Raw genomic sequence first — 22,615 nt, 5'->3', positions numbered from 1 at the left:
AGAAATATAAATATTTTTCTCCAAGGCATTTAGACTTTCACATGCTGTTGAAGATTGTTTTTCTTTTCTTTTTTTTCTTTCCCCATCTGTAAGAAAGTCTGCATATTTAAAACATTTTCAGGCTCAATGTGTAGTTTTAGCTTAGGGTGGGTGTATCTTGCAGAGCTTGAGGTTTGGTGAGCACTGCCAGCTATTTCTGGGTTCACACAGTTCAGTTGCCTCGTTGGAGCCTGAAAAAACACTTCTCCTGTGTTTCATTTGTGGAGTTTTTCTTTTTTTCTTTTTTTTTTTTTTTCTTTTCCCAGTATGTTTTTGTTTGTTCTGTTCCTTGTTTTGAATTAGGCTTTCTGCTCTTGAGCTCAAGCTGGAACATCACCTTATGAAAGATCATGTGTGTTTGCTAATGTGCAGCTTGTGGTGCCTCTCCAGCCTCCCTCCTGGAGCCAAGGATGGGGCTCAATAATAAACATGAAGGAATTCACCAGAGAGAGCCATGTGTGAACAGCAGCCTCTGGTGATCTTGAACTTCCCATCAAATAATCTCATTTCATCACTTGTGTTCCTTAAAGCCCAAATGCAAGTGGGAGTTAGAGCTGCCAAGACAAGTATTGGTGACTCTGCTTAAATAAACACACAACAAACACACACACTCTCTCTCATACACATATGCATCCTTGCTGAGCCCCTGTTTGGACTTCTGTCCAAAGAGACACAGAAAAGTTCATATTTTGTAAAATTTTCTTCTCAGCTGGATGTGCTTGACATAAGAGCAGGAAAGTTTACCACCTCTGTTTCAAAGTTTCTGAGGAACTGGGGTGCACATCTCAAAAATCACAGGGATTTTTGTGTTTTTCTGATCTGTTTACTAAGGATAATCCAAGTTTCAGTCAGCATGCTTGTCCCAAAAAATAATCTTTCCCTGTCTAATCACTCTCACAGTTTAAAACTCCTTATTTTATTTGTGATTTAGTTCTGATTTAAAAGGAATATCTTAATACCTTAGCTATGCATTTTCCAATGTAGTAAAAGACTCTCTTATTCAGATTAAATGTGCATATGCATGTATGTAGATATAAATATATATCTATATACACATTATATGTGTTATATGTAATTGAGTCATCTCCTGGTTCTGCTTTCAGTGAAGTTCCCCAAATCCTTCAGGTCTCTCCAAAAGACCCTCTCCACAGCCACAAGCATTTCCATTTTTCTGTTTCTCTCAGTTCTTCTTTGCTTCTGTTCATTGTTTCCTGTTTATAAATCTCAGGACTGTACTTTTCTTTGCCATTAGGTTACCTCTGAACTCTACCCTGATATGGAAGATTTTATTTTGGTTGGCAGTTCTGCCAGACTTTCCAGTTTTCAATGTCTTTTTTTTTTTTCCCTTTTTTTTGTTTTGTTGGGATGGGGTTTTTTGTTTGGTTTGTGGGTTTTGAGGGTTTTTTTTTTTGTATTTTCTTTTATTGCCTGATCTGTTTACCCATTTTGACTTCCTTGTTCCTAGAAATACCACCTTGCTTGTAGAGTGCTTGTTGGTGCTGCTAGAGACTGGCATAGAGAGAGCTCAGGGGTTGTGATGGTGCAAGGAGAATTGTAGCTGCTTCCACCATTATTTGTCCATAGGAGTCAGGGCTCAGCCTGGTTATTTAGTTAGACTGAAGAGCAGCAGACAAAGTTAAATCTGATTACAATTACTACAGAGCTGATAGCTGAATCGGTCAATAAGAGCAATATTGTCTTACACCCAGATAGTTTATTTGGGTAAAAGAAACTCCAAACCAACCTAAAACTCTAATTAAGAAAACCCTCCACTGTCCAAACCAAAATTTTTAGGTGGCTTGTTCTCAATTTTGTCCCAGTTGTTCTTAATTATGCCTCTACTGGTGTTATTCTGTGTTGTTTTTATCCCATAAACCAACCAGTTGCTAAATTTTGTGTGTAGTTTAACCATAGTTAAAAAGTAGTTTATTGCCCTCCCCAAACCTTTTCCCATAATGTATAGAGAGACCTATAACATATTGGGAGTTGTATTTTACTCTAAAAGCTCTCATAGCATTTAAAAATTTACTCTCATCTGTTTTTGGTATAGATAATTAACTATGTCAATGTGTTCATCATATAGCAAAGACCTAATATTTATCTTCTGCATGATTTTCTTTCTTTTCCATTAGACATTTAAAGGATTGCTTACTCCAAGAGATCGTAGGGACAGCTGGAAAATTGCAGAACTGACAGTGTTAGAGACTAATAAAACTTGATTTCTTGACAAAGGAGATTAATTTTATTACCCACACAATATACTTTTGCCCTGATTTTTGTCTGATTTATGCTGATTTTACTTTTTTATTTCAGTATTAATCAACTTTAATCAGTTTTAATCAGCTTTGCACCATAATGCCTGAAAATGAAGGCCAGAGGTGGAGCAGCCCTGCTCCATCCTCAAAATGGAAGTTTTCCCAAACTAGGTCCTTGAGCAAACAAGATTTCTCAAAAGAAAAAATCCAAGAGAGACTTTATTATTTGTGTTTATGTCTGAAGTAAAATGAGCTAAGACAGAGGCCCTGTTGCTGGACCCCCAGAAGCTGGGAATATATAAAGGAAAAGGTTGCTTGAACAGAAAAATAATTTCAGTGTTTCTTTGTACTTTCCAGAATTATTTTGTTATCACTGATTAAAGTAAATGAGGGCTAATTACTACTTGAAAACTTAACTGCTGCTTTTGCAGAAGGTGCAAAAACTTGTCACCCCTGTGACACCAGCAGGAGGTGGCAAAGAAGGTGGATCTGAGCATGAGCAGCTGAACCCTTATTTCTGTCTGGGGAAGTCTTTCAGGTGGCAGCAGATACAAAGAAATGTTGGCAAAGGAGCCACTATTAATCAAACCTCTCCAACCCTATATGGAAGAGTATGTTCAAAGGTATGGAATGGCTTCCATATGAGGAATGGCTGAGTGAGACAGGGATCACTCAGCTTGGAAAAGAAAGAGCTAATGGCACATATTGCAGAGGTTTAGAGAACTCTCATACAAATCTAATGGCACTGAGGGATGTTCAGCGATGTTGGAGGGTTTGGAAGTGTGCTGGTGATGTGCTGCCCCAGCTTTGGCTTGTTTCACTCTGCTGATGTGTTCCTCACCTTCTGCCTGAGAAGTCTTATTTATCCTTTTGTTTCGATTTTTACCATTTCTTTTCCCTCTTTTCTCTCTTTTTGCTCTAATTTAATTAGTTGTTCTTATCACAGACTGATAAAAGCAGTTTTTGCACCTCTGGGGAGGTTTTTCCTGGGTGAGAAAAGAGGAAATTCCCAGAAGTAATTTTATGAAATCTCTGGGTTGTTGCTCTGAGTCTGTTTCTTGTCCAGCTAATTTAGGGTCACTTGGAGTATGCCCAGCCATGTTGCCTAAAGCCACAGCAGATGTGCCACGTTCTTCTCTAGCTCTTTACTCTTTCAGTCTGTGCTTTTTGAACCACAAACCACTGCAGCCCACGCAGAGCCATCAGAGCTGTGTGTGGCTTCAATCAGAGCTGTCTGAACCTCAGTCTGGGGATTTTCATTCATCTTCTCTGGAAGAGAAAAACACATGCCCTGCAAGGCTGCTCTGACTGGCAGGTTTGATGGTGCCAGGAGGAAGACGTGCATAGTCCTGCCTCTCTGAGCAGGGGACAGCATCCCTGATTCCCTGATCTCCAGTCTGCAGCCCATGGTGCCCAATTCTTGAGTCACTGTGGAAGTGGGGATGGCAGGGAAGCTGGGGTATTGTGTTCCTGGACAGTAATTGGAGTGTTGAAATGGCTCTGCTAACTTGTGGGGTGATCTGCTGGGTGAGCCATCACCAGCACCTCTGAAAGTGGTTGGACTTGCACTGGGAACTGATACAGTTCCAGTCTTTGGAGCAGTGATGAGAACCAGTGATTGGAACTCAGGCATTTTTGTTGAAATTATATTTTTGCACACATGCCTTCTTCTCTTTTTTCCTGCTTTAATGGCTTGGAGGTTTCTTAATGATTCTCTACTCCCCAGGGGCCAAATGTTGTTTATTTAGAATATGTCACTAATATTTTTTTCACACTCTCTCTCGTGTTATGAGTAAGTGAGCAGGATTGGTCAGTACGTGGAAAAAACCATCAATTCTGTATCTTAAGTTTAGATTTAAAGCTTTGTAGCAATACTGATTAATCTCCATGATAATGGCAGCATTTTTCTGTGTAGAGAATATATATTTACACCCTTCTGAGGGCACCAGGCACGTTAACTGGTTTGTGTTTGCATTGTACTCTGCCCTGACTACATAAGATGCTATTTAAGGCATATTTTCTTTTGGCACAATTCCACTGAAAATAGCAAAGCAGCTTCTGCTTTAGACAGTGGGTGTGTTTTGCCAGAACTCTGGAAAGGTTGTATTTTACTAATAAATTATCCCTGTAGCCTATTTTGGTCTGAGTTGGAGCACAGCTGAGCTGTAAAGCCTGCATGAAGGAGTCTGTCTGGCCCCCTGGTACATAAAAAAAACCCCATAAGCATCCCAGTGCAAATTCCAATAGAGAAAACAAGTCACATATGCCGTTAGCAGTATATATATGGTTTAGAAACAGCAGAAAAATTCTGGGGAGGTTTTCAGTACAAAGGCTTAGCAATTATAATGAGGTGCTATCCTGGTTGAGATAAGAGTGTCTCGACAAATTGTGCCTTAGGTTGGGCTGAGATCTAAGAAAACCTCTTGAAGAACAGCTTGTTTTCTGTAATTATGAAAAAGTATCACTACATTGGTTCATTAGCATTGGTTAGTTCAGCAGACTGATGAGCTGACACTGTAGGAAAGAAGCCCAGGAAAAATGCAGCTATCACGCTGAATTTGATTTTGTGGGCTTTGTAGCTGTTTACTTGTTTTTCCTTTGCTGCAGTTGCTGCATAAAATTTAGAGAAAGTCAATATATTCTGAGCTCTTACAGCCTTAGCAAGATCAGCATTGATTACGAAAACATGAACAGAAATCTTTGTCCCTAAACTGCAATAAAGTGTCTGAAGCTGCTTTTCACAGTAAAGATCACAGTCAGAGGCATCTTGCCTCTCCTGGATTTAGCATCAAAGGAAATGAACCAGGAACAGCTATGCTGGAGGTTGTTTTTGTCCAATTCAGAACAGGATAGCAAATTTTTTATATGCCTTACTTAAATACTGTAGTCAGTCATTTACATCAGTGCATCTTTTTTCTCTACATGTTACTTAATTGCCCTAGTAGATATTTGTGCTTCTGCAGTGACAAGTGTTTCATAGCAATAAGATTGTCTTAGGGAAAAAAATAGTTTACGTAGAAGAATTTCCTAATTTCCTTCTTTTGCAAGTGGGAAAAGGGCTGTAGGGAAAAGGTGTCACTGCTCCCTCCATGGCTGCTGCATTTCCCTTTTAAAAGAAACCTGATTTACAGTTAAATGTTTTGGAAGATGGGCAGAGGACCAAGGAGAGTGCTAGCAGTGCCAAGGAGAAGTGGGAAATTGTGAGAGGGTGAGTTGAAGGAAATATCTCTCTGCTTTATAACAGACAAGGAAAACAAATTGGAAATGTGGGTGGGAGGAGATGAAAGCACCTACATCATGGCAAAGCAAGAGCTCTAGAGTAAAAAAAAAAAATTATATGGTGAATTCTTGTGTTCTGATAACTTCAGTGGCTTGGTATCCCCAAAAACAGGGGATATCTGCCTGTCTCAGATGCTGTTTCTCATAATGGTGAACAGCAGCTGCTTGGGGAAGAGAATAAGCACAGGGTAAACATTGAATTCTGCCTCTCCAGAATGGCTCTCCCAGCCTTCAGCAGTTTGGGATCCCTGGATGCTCTTTGTACCTGGTTGCTCTTGGATGTTTTAAACACCTAGATGCTGTGTTTTAACCCCTTATGTTCTCATGGGAGGCCCTTCCTATTTTATTCAGAACTGTCTTTCTGGCTTGAGTGTCTTAGGTGAGGAATAACTTTGGACAGGCTGATCTGTAGCTGCCCATATCTGTTATGAAACCTCATTAGAAATGGGTGTCCTTTCTAGTCCTCTGGCATTGAGGCAGTTTATGTAAGAGATTATAGATGACACTCTGTAGTCATTCACCTGTGACACTTGATGTGTTGACTATCTATTTCTGCCACTTACTGTATATTGCTCTTCTCCTGCCAATTTTTTTCCTATACTATCATTTATTAATATTTTGATTTGAGACCAATGCTTTGAGTGCCCAGTAGGGAAAGGTTGCTGCAGGGAACAGTCCTTTTACCCATTTTGATTTTATACCAGAAATATAATGTTTCCCCATTTAGTGTATTTCTCATTACATAAGTGTCTAGGACATTGTTTAAACAACATTATGCTTCTTCTTCCCCAAATTGAGTGAAGCTCAGAAATCAGGTTTGTGGAAATATTGCTTTGATTTTCAAATGTACTTTTTGAGTTCACAAAAATATAATGTAAGGCTAAGTTGTTGGGTTTTTCTGAGGAGAAAAACAGGTAGCAGCTGTTACTCTGATCAGTTTATAATTGCACCATACAGAATAGAAGAGCTGAGATTGAGCTGTCAGTGGATGGTCTTAAAGACTTGGAACCCTTGTTGCAATTATGAAGATGACAGTTCAAGGGCACATTTTATAACTGAGATAACTGTTCAAGCCAGCTTGGGTGGGGCCCTGAGCAGCTTGATCTAATGAATGGCATCCTTACCCATGGCACTAGATGATCTTTAAAATACCTTCCAACCCAAACTTTTTTATGATTCTGTGATATTAGGTCAATTTACACAGCATTCTCATTAACCTATATACCATTCTCATGTAACTTCACTGGAAAGCAACCAAACACAAATACAAAGCAAAACACTTTTTGAAGAGAGCAAGATCTGCAACAGAAGGTATTATCTATCTTCTGATGGCCAAACAGACCTTTCTTGGCTGTAGCTTAGACAACCACCACAGCACCATCACCATGGAGTCCTCTTCATTCTCTTCAGCAGTAATTTTTCAGCTGAGTTGATGTTACGGAGAGGAAAAAAAAAAAAAAATTTTTTTTTAACAAATGTCTGCTCTTTGCTCCCAATTTGCTTTAAAATGTTACCCATCATCCAGACCAGTGTAAAATGCATTCACAGGGTGTAGGCAGCAGCACAAGCTGTGGCTGGCAGCACAGTGAGTCCTTAGGCAGAGGGAGCACTGCTGACTCCCAGGAAGCACCACCACCACCATCCCTGAATTCCCTGGGGCTGGCAGGGACCATGGGCTGAGCCTGGGTGGGATGTGGAATTGGTTAGATTTGTGTTTTGCTTCCATACAATAGCTGCTGGTTACTGAAATGATTCCTGAAAACAAAATCATTTTTTCAAGTAAGGAAGAGTTGCTTGGGCTCTTCCTGCAAGGTTTCTGTTCCTGGGCTCTGAGCTGGATTGAACACTGTCAGGGCAATTTCTGAACTCAAAATAGTGTTTGAATTTTCACTTACAAAGTCTGTAAAAGTAACCTTTTCACTACTTGATTTTAATGTACAGTATAAGACAAATCTTCATTTGTATCTTGATAGAATGTCTTGGAAAGAAGACTCTATATGCCTCCCAAAGTGAAATTCTATTCAAATAGTTCAGTTAATTTCTCTGACTTCTAGCTGCTGCCAAGCTTGAAAAATTAAACTGCCCATTCTAAAATATATCAGACCACATTTTAGAGCCTCCATCAAAAATTGACAAAGCATTAAAGGAGCAGCCCCACCACTGCTGGGCCTGACTGCTAATGAGAGGAGAGGACTGTGCTCAGTGTCACCTCTGAAGCTCCCAGAGCAAAATCAAGGAATATCACAAGTTTGTAAGCACAGCCTGCAGCCAAGGTGTAGCATTGATGTACATCTTCATTTCTTCTACAAAAGCCACTGTTCCTGCACTCAAGTCTTTCATTTCCTCTCTCACTAGTGAATAGATGGTTACCCTTGAAGTTTGCAGGTTTTGCATGAGAGCATGCCTGCTGAAATGTATTTCCATAGCCAAGTACTGCAAGGAGGAAGGTGGGTTTGGAGAGGGCCTTCCAGGTCTTTTTCCAAAGCATGCATTTTCTCCAGCCAGAAATATTGGATTAGGCAGATAGACTTCAGCAAGTTAAAAGGACATAAATCATCAAAATGCTTGTAATTTGTACCTTGCTTGGTTGGTTTTTGGCTCATTAGGAGAGAACACTGATAATGTTAAATGTTTCCTTAGCCAAAAAAAAAAGAAGAAAAATAAAATCCATTCACTGTAGCCTGAATACCTTTGATTTATGAATCTCTGATTCATCCTGACAGCTACTTAAAAATTCATGTCAAACTCTGCATTAATGTTGGCCAGAAAAAGAAAAGAAATGTGTTAGGGAACAAGAGTGCCACAGAATGCAGTTCCCACTGTGGGTGTGTTTAATGAAAGGCAGTGGTAGCATTTAACTTGCCAGGGAAGCATCAGTACATGTTACTAGGTCCCTTCTCTTTTTTAAATCTCTTGAACAAATGTGTACTTGGGCATAAAAATGCACCTCTAACACTGATGTCTCACTACATTATCTCCCTTCTTTAATTTGCATACTTTTTATGTGTGTTGGAGCATATGTGAAACTGAGGTAATACAAATGTTTTGTTTAAAAAGGGAGAAAAGAGGAATTGCTTTCTTTTTCTTTTGATATGAACATATTTGAGATTAAAAACATAGCTTAATAACATGATTGATAAATAGCATTCTCTATAATGTTATGGAAAAATTATCATAAACTCAGTAAAACATTAAAAAAAAATCTGATTATTATTTGTCATTGCTTTAGTTATTTTTTCCAACAGTGCTCCGTTACAAGTGGTAATGTTTGGCAAGAAAGTAACCAAGTAGCCTGAAATTTCAATATATTAAGGGTTTGGATAAATAAAAGTAGCTGCTTTCCTCTTGGAATAACAGTGTCTTCTATTTTGCATTTCCAAACAGTTTTATTTTGTATATATCCATGGCAATTTGCTTAGTATCCTGTATCTAGAAGAATATTAAAGCTATATTAGGCATAATAAACAATAATTTAATTAAACATAATTAAACACACTAAAGTTTTTAAAGACGTGTGATTCAAGATAATTAAGTAGTTAAGATAATACTTGTATTTTCTACTGGGAATGAGTTTGTCTCCACTTTCATAGGCTTTCAGGTGATATCCATGCAGCTGTACTGATGATGATGTTGAAGGTCAGTACTGATAAGTCAGTTGGACAGAGTGGTGGCTTTTGAGAGAATTGATTAAATTCACTATTTTTGGCTTTGGAATTTTTCTGTGGGTTCTTTTTGGCTATGTGTGAGATTGGTGCTTTGATTTTCCCATAGAATTAATTTATTTTTTAAATTTTTTTTAAGACAGGGAAAAGAACAAAGGAAGCCATGTGCATAGCTATGCCCTGCTCCAGACAATTTTTCTTTTTGACTGCAGGAAAGTTACTGGCATGGCACCAGTGCCCTTCTCAGCCACTTTTGAGACTTGGCAAATTCTCCCTGGGCCATTAGGGTAATGTTTGCATTAGCCTTCTGTAATAAATAGGTATCAGAAGAGTTGCAAGGCTAGATTTATCTTGACTGCTGATGGTGGACTGTTGGGAGAAAAAAAAAAAAAAGGGAAATAGCTGAAAAACAATAATGCTTTATGGAAGAGTATCAGCAGGAAAGTTCAGTTTCCAATCATGGATATCTAAAACTCCTGACTCAGCCAAACAGTTGATCCCCCTGATTATTGACTGACCTGCTCATAATCAGGGAAGTGTTATGATGAGAAGTCTCATGAGAGGAAGAGGGGTGGTGTTTGCACTCCTGCTCTGAGGCTTGGGAGAGGAGGGCAGGTCCCAGCTTCCCAGCAGGTTTCTGTGAGCAGCAGCTATGGCAGTGCCTCCAGTTGATCCTGGATTGTGCCTCCCAGGGGTTCTTGGTGAAGAAATGGCTGAGCTGGCTTTGAAGACCAGGATACAGTGTTCCACTGGTGGAGCTCACCTTGGATATCAGCTTGGAGGGGGAAGGATGCTGTTGAAAATGCAAGTCAGCCTCCCGTGCCTCCATTTGTGGCTGTGTTCCCATCCCATCTCCATGACTGTCCCTATGAACACAGAGCTTCCTCCTCCTGCCACAGTCAGAAAAGAGATAGCCATGGGATTAACAGCATGTCAGCCAATTTCCTGGGATTTCATCTGAAATTCTGAGGCCCCACCCCAGCATAACTCTTTTTGAGTTCAGACACCCCCAGTTTGTACCTTTCTAAATGCCAGTTTGTGAGCATTTCATTTGCTGCTGTTCCTAGCACATTTTTACATTACAATACATCCTGTCTGTCCTTAGCTACTTAGAACAATTGCAAAACATAGTTTTGGTGTAAAAATAGTCCACGTGCTTGTTTCATGAAGTGAAAGAACAGAATATCCCTAACAAGAAACTGTAAAGCAGCAACAGTTTATTTGTGAGGCTGTAAAGGGCAATTAACAACCTGGTGGGTCGCAGATAATTTCAGACCATATATTTCATGTACACAGGGGACATAAAACTGAAAAGGAAATAGGTTCAGCAATGTGTGATGCAAGTAACACCAAACAGTGCTGTACAGAAAGGAAAACTGTGTGGAGTTGAGGATAGCTAGATTGGTGGAGGGCCCAGTTCACAGGGTCATGACAGAGGGCTTGGCAGGACTATAGGAAAAGTCCCTGCTTTATCCCATCCCATTAGTGGGATTTTACTGCCTCAGCTGGGCTGACTTGCATCCTTGTGGGGCCATGCTGCACACTGTGCCAGGGGCTAATCTGGGCTGCAAAGGCAATTTTTTATGGAATTAAACAGTGCTCTTGACTTTAAACTTGTACCAGTTGGACAGTCAAGCTCCCAGCAATGAGTCCCAAATTTCTGTATGGACTTGGGCTGTGGGGAGCCACTGGGACCATGTTGAGCTGCTTTTTGGTTGCCAGCCTGGTGCAAGAGCAGTGATGCTTTGGCACATTCTGGTTGTGAAACCATGTGGGAATCTGTGATTGAAAGTGTTTCTGATTTGAATGCAGAGTTTGGAGGGGCTTCTCTGACAGACTCATGACCCTGCAAAACAGACTGTGATAAATGTATATGGAGTGCTGGGTGCAGTGTGCCTCCCTTTCTGCAGTGTTTACAGCAATAGCATCCAGATAAGCCTCAGTAGTGCTAGAAATCAGTGTTTATGTCAACCCATGGGGCACATCTTACGTATCTCACCAAGATTAGCATGTAGAAACACACTGTGTAATGGTTTCAGTTGAAAACTTCACCAGATCCTTCTGACCTCCCTCTTGGTAAACAGGAGGGAGGAGCAGAAGAAAGCACAGCGTTCTTGTTATTTTGCCAAAGCTGAATGTATCAGAGAGGTGGGCAATCATCAGTTGTAGAAAGTTTAACAAGTGAAGAGCCAGACTCTCCCCATGGGCTGGGGCACCCTGGATGCACAGGCTGGGGAATGAGAGGCTGGAGAGCAGCGCTGTGCAGAGGGACCTGGGGCTCCTGCTCCATGGAAAGGTGAATGTGAGTCAGCAGTGCCCTGGCAGCCAGGAGGGAACCCTGTCCTGGGGACATCAGGGACAGCATGGCCAGCTGGGCAAGGGAGGGACTGTCCCCTCTGCTCTGAGCTGGGGCAGCCTCACCTCCAGGGCTGGGGCAGGCTGGGCTGCCACAGTGTAAAACAGACATGAAGCCATCAGAGAGTGTCCAAGGGAGGGCACCAGGATGGGGAAGGGCCTCGAGGGGAAGCTGAGTGAGGAGTGGCTGAGGGCACTTGGTTTGTCCAGCCTGGAGGAGACTGAGGGGAGAGCTCGGTGTGGTTATCACCTCATCAGGAGGGAAAGGGGCAGGACAGGCACTGATCTCTTCTCCCCAGTGAGCAGTGATGAGACCTGAAGAAATGGCATGAATGTTGTGTCAGGGGAGATTTAGGTTGGATATTAAGATTTTTCACCCAAAGGGTGGTTGGGCACTGGAAGAGGCTCCCTGGGGAAATGGTCACAAAACCAAGCCTGACAGAGTTCAAGAAGAATTTGGACAAAGTTCTCAGGCACATGGTGGAATTCTTGGGAAATCCTGTGCAAGGCCAGGAGTTGGACTTCACTGATCTTTGAGTCCCTCCCAACTCAGGATACTCTGTGATTCTACAACTGCCTTTTGGTGATCACTTGTTTTACCTAATGTTCCTTTTCTCTCTCTCTCTGATAGGCTTAGAAGATGTTGTGGCCATAATGATTCCTGAGCCCAAAGGCAAAGAGATAGTGAGCCTGCTGGAGAGGAACATCACGGTGATGATGTACATCACCATCGGGACGCGCAACCTGCAGAAGTACGTCAGCCGCACCTCGGTGGTGTTCGTCTCCATCTCCTTCATCGTGCTCATGATCATCTCCCTGGCCTGGCTGGTCTTCTACTACATCCAGAGGTTCCGCTACGCCAACGCCAGGGACAGGAATCAGGTGAGCAGGGCTGGGGCAGCTGCTTGTGCTTCCAAAAAATCACCACGGGGTTTATCGTTGGTGTAAATGTTAAAGAAATTGTCAGCGTCTAGTAAAAACAGAAAGCCAAGCAAGTGAAAATAATTACAAGTGTAGAAATGACTGTGGCTGGGAAAAGCCAAGGCTTCTGTCAATAGGGATGGGATTCAAGAAAAAAATAAACTCTCAGCGTCTGTATATTATAATATATAATATTGTATATTATTTTCTTTACACAAAGCACAAAAAAATAGATGATGTTTATTTATGAAAAGATTGTTTTGGTGCATATAGCCTAATGTCATAGCAATGTATATAACTAAAGACCCTTGAAATCAAAATGCTGACTAAAACACCCTGAGGTATGTGTGTGTGAAGCAATGGCTCACAATAAGTGCAGAAAGGAAAAAGAATTATTCTCACTTGAATGCTTCCTTAGAAGGATCTTGGGCTAGAAAGACAAACATGTCTCTCTTCATTTGATAATGATCACTGAACAGGACTGTGCTGATAGCCACCAATGTTATTAAACCATTGCTATTGGTTTTGGCATCTTGTCCAAACCCCTTGAAAGAGATAAAAAGTCTATGGAGCTGAAGAGAAGTCAGCTGCAGTGATCTTATAAAGCACTGTCCATCTTTATGGTAGCTCAGCAGTGAATAATAATAGCAGCAATAATAATAAATTTATTATTTTCTTGTCCGGATGCAACTATCTCAGCAGAACTGGGGAGCTGAGGCTTCTACATTTCATTCTAATGGTACAGCAGAAAATGTTACCAATGTAAGAAATCTGAAGAGATAACCATTTTACTGCAGAAAAAAAAAATGCACTGTAATTCAGAGAGGTTCTGAACCCTCAATAAATTACTGTCAGGGCCAGGAGAGTTGCCTTGCTTATTCTGCAGAAAAGGTAAAACTCAGAGTATGAATAATCATCTTGTAGAGGAAAGGGCTGCTGCACACTCTGTAACAAATACTTGTGTAGGGATTCCTCACCTTCCCCCATTGAAATTCAGGCATCCTCTGAGATAGAGAGCAGCTGCTCTGTATTTACAGACAGAAAGAATATATTTTCCTTTTAAATATACAGTCTGAAATTTTGGATAGCAAGAATGAGACTATCCCAGCTGGAATCTGAACATCATTGGCAGCAGATTCGCTGTGACTGCAATGGCTGTGATAATTTTTAGATGCTTTGTCTGCAAAAGCACATGCATGCCTAATTTGTGTGTGTGAGTAAGTGTGCTTTCAATCAAATAATTATACAGGCAGCTCAGCAGTGTAAATAGACACACATAAACATGAAACTCAGCAAAATAAGAAGCTCATGCAGGTAATACGTTGTAGTTTGAGACTGATGTGTTTATATGTTCCAACATATTTCCTTTTCAGTATTTTCTTTCCAAAGTTTGAATGAGACCAGCATATTGTACACTAGCAGTTGTCCTATGGATGGATGAAGGGTTTTAATAACTTGGTTATTATATTAGTTCTGTTCTTCAGAAGAATTAGAAAGCATGCCTCCTAAGTAATTACATATTATTAATTTTGGGGCACAATAATAAGGGGCAACCTAAAAAGTCTTCATGCCCTTCATACAGTTTTGTCTGACATCTAATCTCTTTTTTAGCTCTTTTCATATGAAAAATTGTAGCAATATACAAACAAAACTCCATGATTTCTGTTAATGAGTTGCTGTGCTCTTTAGTTTTTTGTTTTGTTTTTTTTTTAGTCCTGCCTATGGAATACAATGATGTAGGTAGCTCAGAAGAGCTCAGCTTGCTCTTGCCCTTCCCATGAGTGTTCCTCTCTCTTTTCCATCAAGTTCTGGGTTTTCTTTTTTCTTTCACACGTTTTCTTGTAGCTCAAGGACGGGATCACAAATTTCTGATTGAAATCAGTGTCATTTGTCAGGCCTCATGAACACTTTTGTCTGGTCTTTCTTTATCTGGTTACTCTGCTTTCCAGGTATGCTTCCCTTCTTTCATTGGGGGTAAGTTTCTGAGCAGGCACCAAATCCAAAACAAACTGATTTAATTATCCATCAGGAAAGCAATGAGTCCAGCTATTGAGAGAGGCAGCTAGTAAGACTGAAAAATCTCCTGGAATCATTTCCTGGGGCTCTACAGTGAGATGAAACCTGGACATAGTCCACCTACATCTTCAGCCACCACTCTTCCTCATCATGTGTGCAAAATCTAAGTTCATGTGCCAGAAGGAAGACACAGCTTACTACAATTAGGTACCTGATTTTGATGAGTAGAGAATCAGGATTTCAAAGACTCTTTCTGAATGCCAGGGCCTATTCATCCCAACTTGGCTGGGAATTAATGGAGTAGAGCACAGAATTTTCTTCCACTATGGGCTTGTGCACCTACAGCCAGGGTGTCAGCTACAAACATGGTGAGGTATCAATTTTTGTTTTAATACATTTTATTTTTAAGAGTACCACTAGCACAGACAAGTGTGCATTACATATGGAAGTAGAAGATAGGTAGTAATATTCACATGATTGAACCTTTTTTTCCCACCTAACAAGATGCCCAGGAATTAAATTTATGCAAGAAAATATGTTTCCTCAGAGCTTGTTCCTGGAGGGCTCCTGAAGATGAGAGAGTTGAGAGAGTTTATAAAAGGCTGTGGAAATTGTTTAAATCAAGAAACATCACATTGCAGAGCTAATTAGAAGCAGTTTTTGAATTACATGACAAGTTAAGTTCCAGAGCTAATTTAGCAAAATATGACCTGATGTTACAGCCCTGTAACAGCCAAGGCACAGACTTAAAAACAACAATTACAACAACCAACCAACCCTGTCAGTGTGTCAGATTTCATATTTCACCAGTAACAGTTCTCTTTTTATTGTTTGTGAGATGGGAAAATGAAGAGGGGGGATGATGTTTCAGTACCAGACTTGTTTAGCACATTTCTTTCCATTGGCTTTTTGTTCAGAGGAAGTTTTCTACAGAGTAATTTTGAAAGTAGTTGGGCTCCTTAAGCTTTGCAGGATAGTGAAAGCCAAAGCAGGTAGTGCTTGCACCGGAGTTGAGGAGGATCTTTGTGTGTCCTAGGTTAATCTTTAGGGTGTGACTGTCAGCATGTGCAGCTTTTATCTGAGTAGGAAGACTGGTGGCTGTGGCTTGGGATGAGAGTTTTGGCCACTGAATGGGGATGTCAATTTCTGAAGGGGTTTGGGAAGATGCTTCCTTGCCATGATGGAGTCTGCAGATGCTGTCTGGATAGATGTGCCTGATAGCTCATCTCATTCTGCACAAGGTGATCTCCCTGCAAAGGTGCCAGTTCAGTGGGGCCATTAAGGGAGAAGCACTTACTGTAACTCCTCTTCCACAGCATTTAGGGTCATTTACTTTCTCAGGAACACATTAATGGTGCTTTCCCTGTGACTGTCCTTCCTCTTTAATGAGCATTGCCATTTCCTGAAGACCACTGTACCCAACATGCTTAACTCCTTCCAGTCCAGTACTGAGTGTTGCAGCCTTGCTAATGGGATTATGAGATTTATGACTGTAAATCTCTAAGCCTCACTTTAAACCCTTAAACTGCTGTAATGCCTCTTATCTTTTAGGAAAAATCATTGGTTATTGATAGCATGTCTTGCATTCAGATGGGAGAATCCTTTGAAAGTGTGACTTTAGTCCAAGAAATTCCTGTTCTTCCAAAAATTAAATTACTCTCATTTACATATAAGTTATGAACATACTATTTATGATAGATAAGAGAAAGAAAACATGAAAGCAAGCAGATCAAAGATGTACATGAGTTTTTAATCTTGTCCTTTCCCCTTCAAGAATGTGCAAAAAAGAACTGAGACACTTCATTCATTAAAGTAATAGAAATGATAAAAAGGGATCACAAGCACTTTCTGAAGCATGACATAATGGCTCTTGTCTCTCTGTCTGTTATCAGTCTGTCTTTGATTTACATTAAAGAACCAAATAACTGACAAGAAATGTTTCCAACTCTCATTTGATTCTTTTATTTGAGACTGTGAGAAAAATGGACCACAGAAGGAGATCTTGTATAACTACATGATACTCCCTCACAAGCCAAAATTAACTTGCTGCAAAGCTCACATGTAAATCTTCTGGTAGCCAAGATTGTTTTCACCTCTTTAGCCAGATCTGAAATTGCACTCTGCTTTTAATATTGCATGTGTTTTTTCAGCCTTTCCAATTCAATAAGCTCACTCTCTAACTTTAATCCAGTGATTTTAATTGAATCTGAAGACCAAAGTGGTAATTTACTGGCCCTATCAGTGTGGTGATTAGGTCTCAACTTATAAACCACCTCCAACTTCCTTCAGTTTTTGGCCTCATGCTCTCACCCTCCAGCTGGAAACCCTTCCTGCTGACAGGCTCCTCTGAACTCTGGCACAAGAGTTTCCCAGCTCAGAAAGTTGAATGTCTTCTGAGTCACCCAAGTCTCTCTCCTGTCTAACAACACATGGCTGGAAATGTGGCTGGGGAGAGGAGGTGAAGGGAAGAGTTCAAGTCATTTATTGGTGGTAAATTGGAACATGAATTGTTATAAAGAAGACATTGGAATGGGCATTGCTGCATGAAACTGTGTGAGAGAGGCACAGAAAAAATGGGGAGTGCCCAAAGGAGGGTCACAGTATGGTGTGGGGGCAGAAGCACAGCTGAGGAGGGGTGAAGGGAGCATGCTGAGCTGGGTGGGGAGTGGAGGAGCAGGAGGAGGAAGGGCTCTGCTTCCAGCTGCAAAAAGGCTGGTCAGAGAGGAGTCAGAATCAGCCTCTTCCTGGAAGTGCACAGGATAATTGTCACAAATTACCAGCAAGGGAAATTCCATTAGTATGTTTAGAGAAGAAAAAAGGCTGAGATTGGTTAAGCACTGGAACAAATTATCCCAGAGGTTGTGAAATCTCCTTTCCTGGAGATATTCAAAACTTGACTAACGCAGCTCTGACTTTGAAGTTGACCCAGCCTTGAGCAGGGGGTGGGAGTACATGACCTCCCAAAGACTTTTCCAGCCTGTGAGTCTGTCTCCAGACTGCCTTGTTGCTGGATTGGCACAAGTGAGCAGCCAAGTCCTTGGAGCACTGATACAGGAGCGAGCTCCATAGCACAGGGTGCTGAGCAGTGATTGTGTGAGCTGCCCCTCCATGTTCCCAGCCTCTTGCAAGGAGCACTCTTGTCCATCTCCAGTGTCTGAGGACAGGGTGTTTTGTGTCAGGCTGTTATTACATACTTTAATCCTGGTGGCTGTGACCCTGCCAGCACAGTAACAGTGTTTTGGAAATACAGGAGAACAGTCAGAAACATCACATGGTAATGACTTTATGGTCCACTGGAGGGAATGATAGAAAGGCAAAGAATGAGCAAATGGTTATGTATGGACAGGATGTGACTGCAGTGCTTTACCTGTAAGAAACTGCAGATGCTTCTATCTCATTTTTATAAAGCAAGCAACTCTGTATTGCAGGAAAAAAAGACAGGAGCGATTATTCAGAGGTTTTGTGGTTAAAAAATTAACAGCTCACTTTCAGAAGTTGTATCCTGCTGAAGATCATGAACTAGTTATGGAACAATGTAAGAATAAAGTTCAGTGTTTGCTCTGCTGACTGCCCAGTACTTTTTAATAACAAATGTCATTAAAAAAAGAGAGGGAAGAAGTTGGATACCCAAATAATTTGCTTGTTACCTACATTGGTACACACTGCTGCAATGTACCCTTGTTACAAATTATTGTATTTATACACTATCCTTTTATATGTACTTAAAATTATATTGAGAAGCCTAGGGAGAAAAAGTTTTGATTTCTGCACGAAGAGCTGCTCTTTGCTTAAGAGCAAATTTTGTATTGCAGCGCCGGCTTGGAGATGCTGCGAAGAAAGCAATCAGCAAGCTGCAAGTCAGGACCATCAGGAAAGGTGACAAGGTAATTTTTCAAAATGCTTGTTACTAAATGGAACTCTGTGCTGAGGATTTCTGCAGACCTCTGGGACAACGAGGCAGAACAGAAATGCCAATTGTTTGTTTAGCTGCTGTGTCCTTCAGGTGGGGGAGGAGTGCTGGTAGTGGAATGGAGTGGGGGGAGAGGGTAATTTGGTTAAAGATGCAGAAAATTCTGAAAGTTAAAACATGCTAACTAAATCTGCATGCTTCCCAGTGCAAGTTGCCAGCTGGAAACATGTCAGACAATCTGACTTGCTGGTTTTGAAATGCATTACTGGATTAGCAGTCTGCTTCAGTGACTGCTTTACTTTGTCACATAGGCTCTTGTATGATGAGATTAGCTAACAAAATAAAAAATGAATATGATGAATATTCTCTTTCCTGTAGGAGACTGAGCCAGACTTTGATAACTGTGCTGTTTGTATCGAAGGCTACAAGCCCAATGATGTTGTCAGGATATTGCCTTGCAGGTAAATTGAAGGTGCTTTTAGCTTTAATAATTTCTTCTTCAAGACAGTCTCTGCTCTCAGTTTCACAGTGATGAGATTACCTGAGAACTTGGCAGGGTGGGTTTATTATTTTGGCCTATTCAAAATCCTTTGGTAAAGATATCTGAGATGCCTTTTTATTCAGCATGAAGTGAAACTGGAGTTGATGGTGGTGAGACCCTGAGGGTTTAGTATGGTAGTCAGAAATTTTGTCTGACCTGGGCCTACAACAAAATCTTCAGTAGGATTTTTATACTCAAGTTTTGATTGATCTGTTTTCCTCACTGTTTTGTTTTTTTTTTTTTTTTTTTAATTAGAATAAATGTCTTAGGAGAATTTGCCTCTGACTTGCAAGTGAGCCCTGGCCACAGCAGCCAGGGATAGAGCAGACTCCTGCTCCCCATTGAGCTACTTCTTTTGCTGTCCTGGGCCTGAGAAAAGAATTAATTTTGTCCAAAAAAAAAACCCCCAGCCATAAAAAGAGATGTACTGAGTAGAACATGCCTTGTGTGTGCAGCACATCCACCCACAGTGATGTGACACAGCAGTGCAGCCCCTTGCCACCCCTGACAGCTGTATTCATCTTTGTGCTATTGCATTGGCATTTGGGACGTGTTACCTAATGGAGGATTTCTCTAAAAAATCAATTTCTCAGGAAATTTCCCAGGATCAGTTGCCTCTCTACAGCAAGTGTTTGGTTTCCCTGGAAATATAGATCTCAAGTGCTGCACATATAGAACAGAGATTTTATTTCTTTCAATAGAACTTCTTTCTTTTCCTGAGTCATGTTCACTGGCTTGAGAAACCAAAATATTTGTTTATTTTTCCTGCTGTGTTGTACCCTAGTAGATATTTGAATGTTACAAGTTGTCCATTTCTGTTAGTTCATGTGATTCATTAAATCTGTTTACTGCCATCACTAAATGGCTAACACAAAGCAGCAGATTAATCATAAATTTGACCTACTGTAAATCCCCCACAATGACAAATTGCATGTGAATTCTCTTTTTTTTTTCTACAAGCAGACACAAACATATCACTTCATGAAGCAGAAATACAGAAAAAAAGAAATTACCAGAAAATGTGAACCTTGGTTTGGCATCAAGTCTGTTTGCATGGAAGCAGAATAAAACTTGGAAACTTTGCATGACAGAGACAGACAGTGTTTGGAGGTAGAACTGCAACAGCTTAAATACATGTCTAAGCTTTAGCTTTCACTTGTGTCCCACCTCATAATTCCATGAGCCTTTGTCATCCAAGGCATTGCATCAGGCAGAGTGAGTAGAAACACAGAGTTAACAGGTGGTGTTTGGCTCTTGGCTGACATAAAAGGTCACCCAGAAAATGACTCATGCTGAAGGGGTAGCAGTAGCAGAATTGTCTTGTAAAATAGCCACAGTCTGAGCCTTAGCAGTCTGGAATTCAAGAAACTCCAAGTTCTTTCTCAAGCAGCTATTTCACCAACCCTGGCTCTCCTGCTGCACAAACTGCAAGGGCAGTGTTTTACACTTGGATGGGTTTGAACTTCTGAAACATGGAATGGTGCTCATGATTCTTTCTGCTGTTTTCAGTCTCATTTCATCCAAAGCAAAAGAAAGTGGATTTGTTTCTGTGGAGGGAGTAGGAGTGTGTCATATCTTGATAAAGACCTACAGGCTCTGTAGTTTTCTTGCTTCTGCATCCTCAGTTAAGCCACGTGCACTTTCTAACATGGGAACCTCATCAAACCTCCAGTATAGCACAGATGAGCTCTGAAGTCAGATACATGTTTGCTAGGACTTGGGCTGCTTTCCCAAATGTCCTCTCTTTGCTGCTGGCACTGGGATTTTTATGTACATTTTTTATGTTTTCCTCTCTGTCTTCAACAGGCAGCTCCCACAACTGACATAATAATAAAACCTCATTCTACAGAGTGTGTTAACTAAGTAAGGAATGACACTAGGTGAAAGTAAAAAGCATTGACTTGCAGCTGGTTTTATGTTTAATGGCAGCAAACACCTCTGAAGTTGTCTTTAAGGGCACTGAGACAAGATCAAACCAAGTTCATTGTTCCCAGAGTGACATCTCTTGTCACAGCCCTGCTTCATTCTGCTCGTCTTCCATCTCCAGATTCAAAACACCATTGTCTTTTCTGCTCTAGCTTTGGAGAAGGCACTGATCCTGCTGCTCCCAGTGTGCCTTTTCCTGAACTTTTACCAACTTAACTAAACTTCTATAGAGAAGCAAGACATTTCTTTCAACCTTATCTCTGCTGAGTGCCTCATAGGTTCTTTTTTTTGCTGTTTCATTTCTTTCACCAATAAACACATTCTCTGACCTCGCTCCAGCTTGTTCTTTTCCTCTGAACCTTCACTCCATGAAGAACTGTGATTTCAGAGAGTTTTCACTCCTGCTTTCTCTTTTTATTAGCTTCCTGTGAAAATTATTTTATCACACACATTCTTCCCTTTGATTCCTTCCTCTCACCCTCATCATCATCTTTTTTTGTCCTCCTCAGAAATAAATAATACTGTACATGAACCCCCCAAAATCTCAAACCTTTTTGTGAGATACAACAGTACTACTCAGTCTCTCACAAAAATTCTAAATCCTTTGCTTCATCCCTATGTCTAATCCAGGCCACTGATGCTCTTACTTAGGGTTTTCAGGGGTGTACCTCTCCTTCTGCATAGATGAGACTGGGAGTGGAAGGTGGGAGGAGAACAGTTTCCCTTCATCTGGAAAAAATCCTCTCAAAATTGTTGGCAAGTTGAATGCTTTACAATACTTGTAGGTTTTTTTCTTTTTTTGGGGGGGGCTTAGTGTGACACGATTTTTTTTTCTTGGATGATTAAAATCCCATCTTTTAAAGAAAACAGAAATACATTCCAAGCAAAAGCCATGTCTAGTTAAAAAATGTGAAGTGCTATTTGGATAATACTGAGTGGAATGCTCTGGGACTTGGAGGTTCTTTTTCTTTGTGGTCTGTGAGCTTTGCACAGCCCAGGAGAGTGCAGGAGGGATCCCAGGAGGCAGCACAGGGGCACTGGCAGGCACTGTGGTTCTTGGCAGCTTTTTCCAACACACTCTGCACTCCCCCGGGATGAAGATTGCAAATTCCCCTGGTAACTTATTGCAGTGCTTCATTACCTTGACTGTGGCAAAGCCTTTCTTATTGTGTAACCTGGAGCTCACTTGCTGCAGTTTAAACAACATCATTGTGCTTCTTATCCCTGGGAGAGATGGGGGTGGAAAGGAATTGTTTCCTTTCCCTTATGAAAACCTTTTTGTATGAGGTTGTTAGAACATCTCACCTTCCTCTCTGTCAACTAATCAGTTGCAGCTCTTCTGAGAAACTTTTCAACCCATCCAAATCAACATAGTTTTGCAAGGAATGTGGTTGTACACAACAGGAAAAAAAAAAAATCTGTTTTTTTTTTCTAGCTTTGACTTTGATTATCAAAGCCATGTCCTGAGGCTGAGCTTGAAACTTCTCCTACTGTCTCCCTGTATGGGTCATTACTTCTGAAATCATCCATGATGGCTCTGTCCTCTCCTTCCATTTAAAACTTGCATCATCACAACTGCAAAGGGAGGGAATTTTGTTGCAATTGATCTTTTTACATCTTTGTCCATAGGACAGTGAAATACTGCAGTTGCTCTTGTCTTACTTTATGCTCATCCTTCTTTCTGCTTGAATTTGGAACACATTACAATTGA

General features: G+C 40.8%; 1 protein-coding gene across 1 annotated transcript in view; it reads left to right on the top strand.

Moving 5' to 3' along the window:
• RNF150 (ring finger protein 150) overlaps window positions 1–22,615 on the top strand; it is a 101,752-nt gene that overhangs the window by 46,588 nt on the left and 32,549 nt on the right. Inside the window, exons 2-4 of the mRNA XM_056489805.1 lie at window positions 12,222–12,472; window positions 18,340–18,411; window positions 18,816–18,898. Coding sequence (XP_056345780.1) covers window positions 12,222–12,472; window positions 18,340–18,411; window positions 18,816–18,898 — 406 coding nt within the window. The remainder of the gene's footprint in view (window positions 1–12,221; window positions 12,473–18,339; window positions 18,412–18,815; window positions 18,899–22,615) is intronic.

The sequence above is a fragment of the Oenanthe melanoleuca genome, chromosome 4 (genome assembly GCF_029582105.1).
Source record: "Oenanthe melanoleuca isolate GR-GAL-2019-014 chromosome 4, OMel1.0, whole genome shotgun sequence".
Lineage (NCBI taxonomy): Eukaryota > Metazoa > Chordata > Aves > Passeriformes > Muscicapidae > Oenanthe > Oenanthe melanoleuca.
This window is presented reverse-complemented; position numbering and strand designations above follow the sequence as displayed.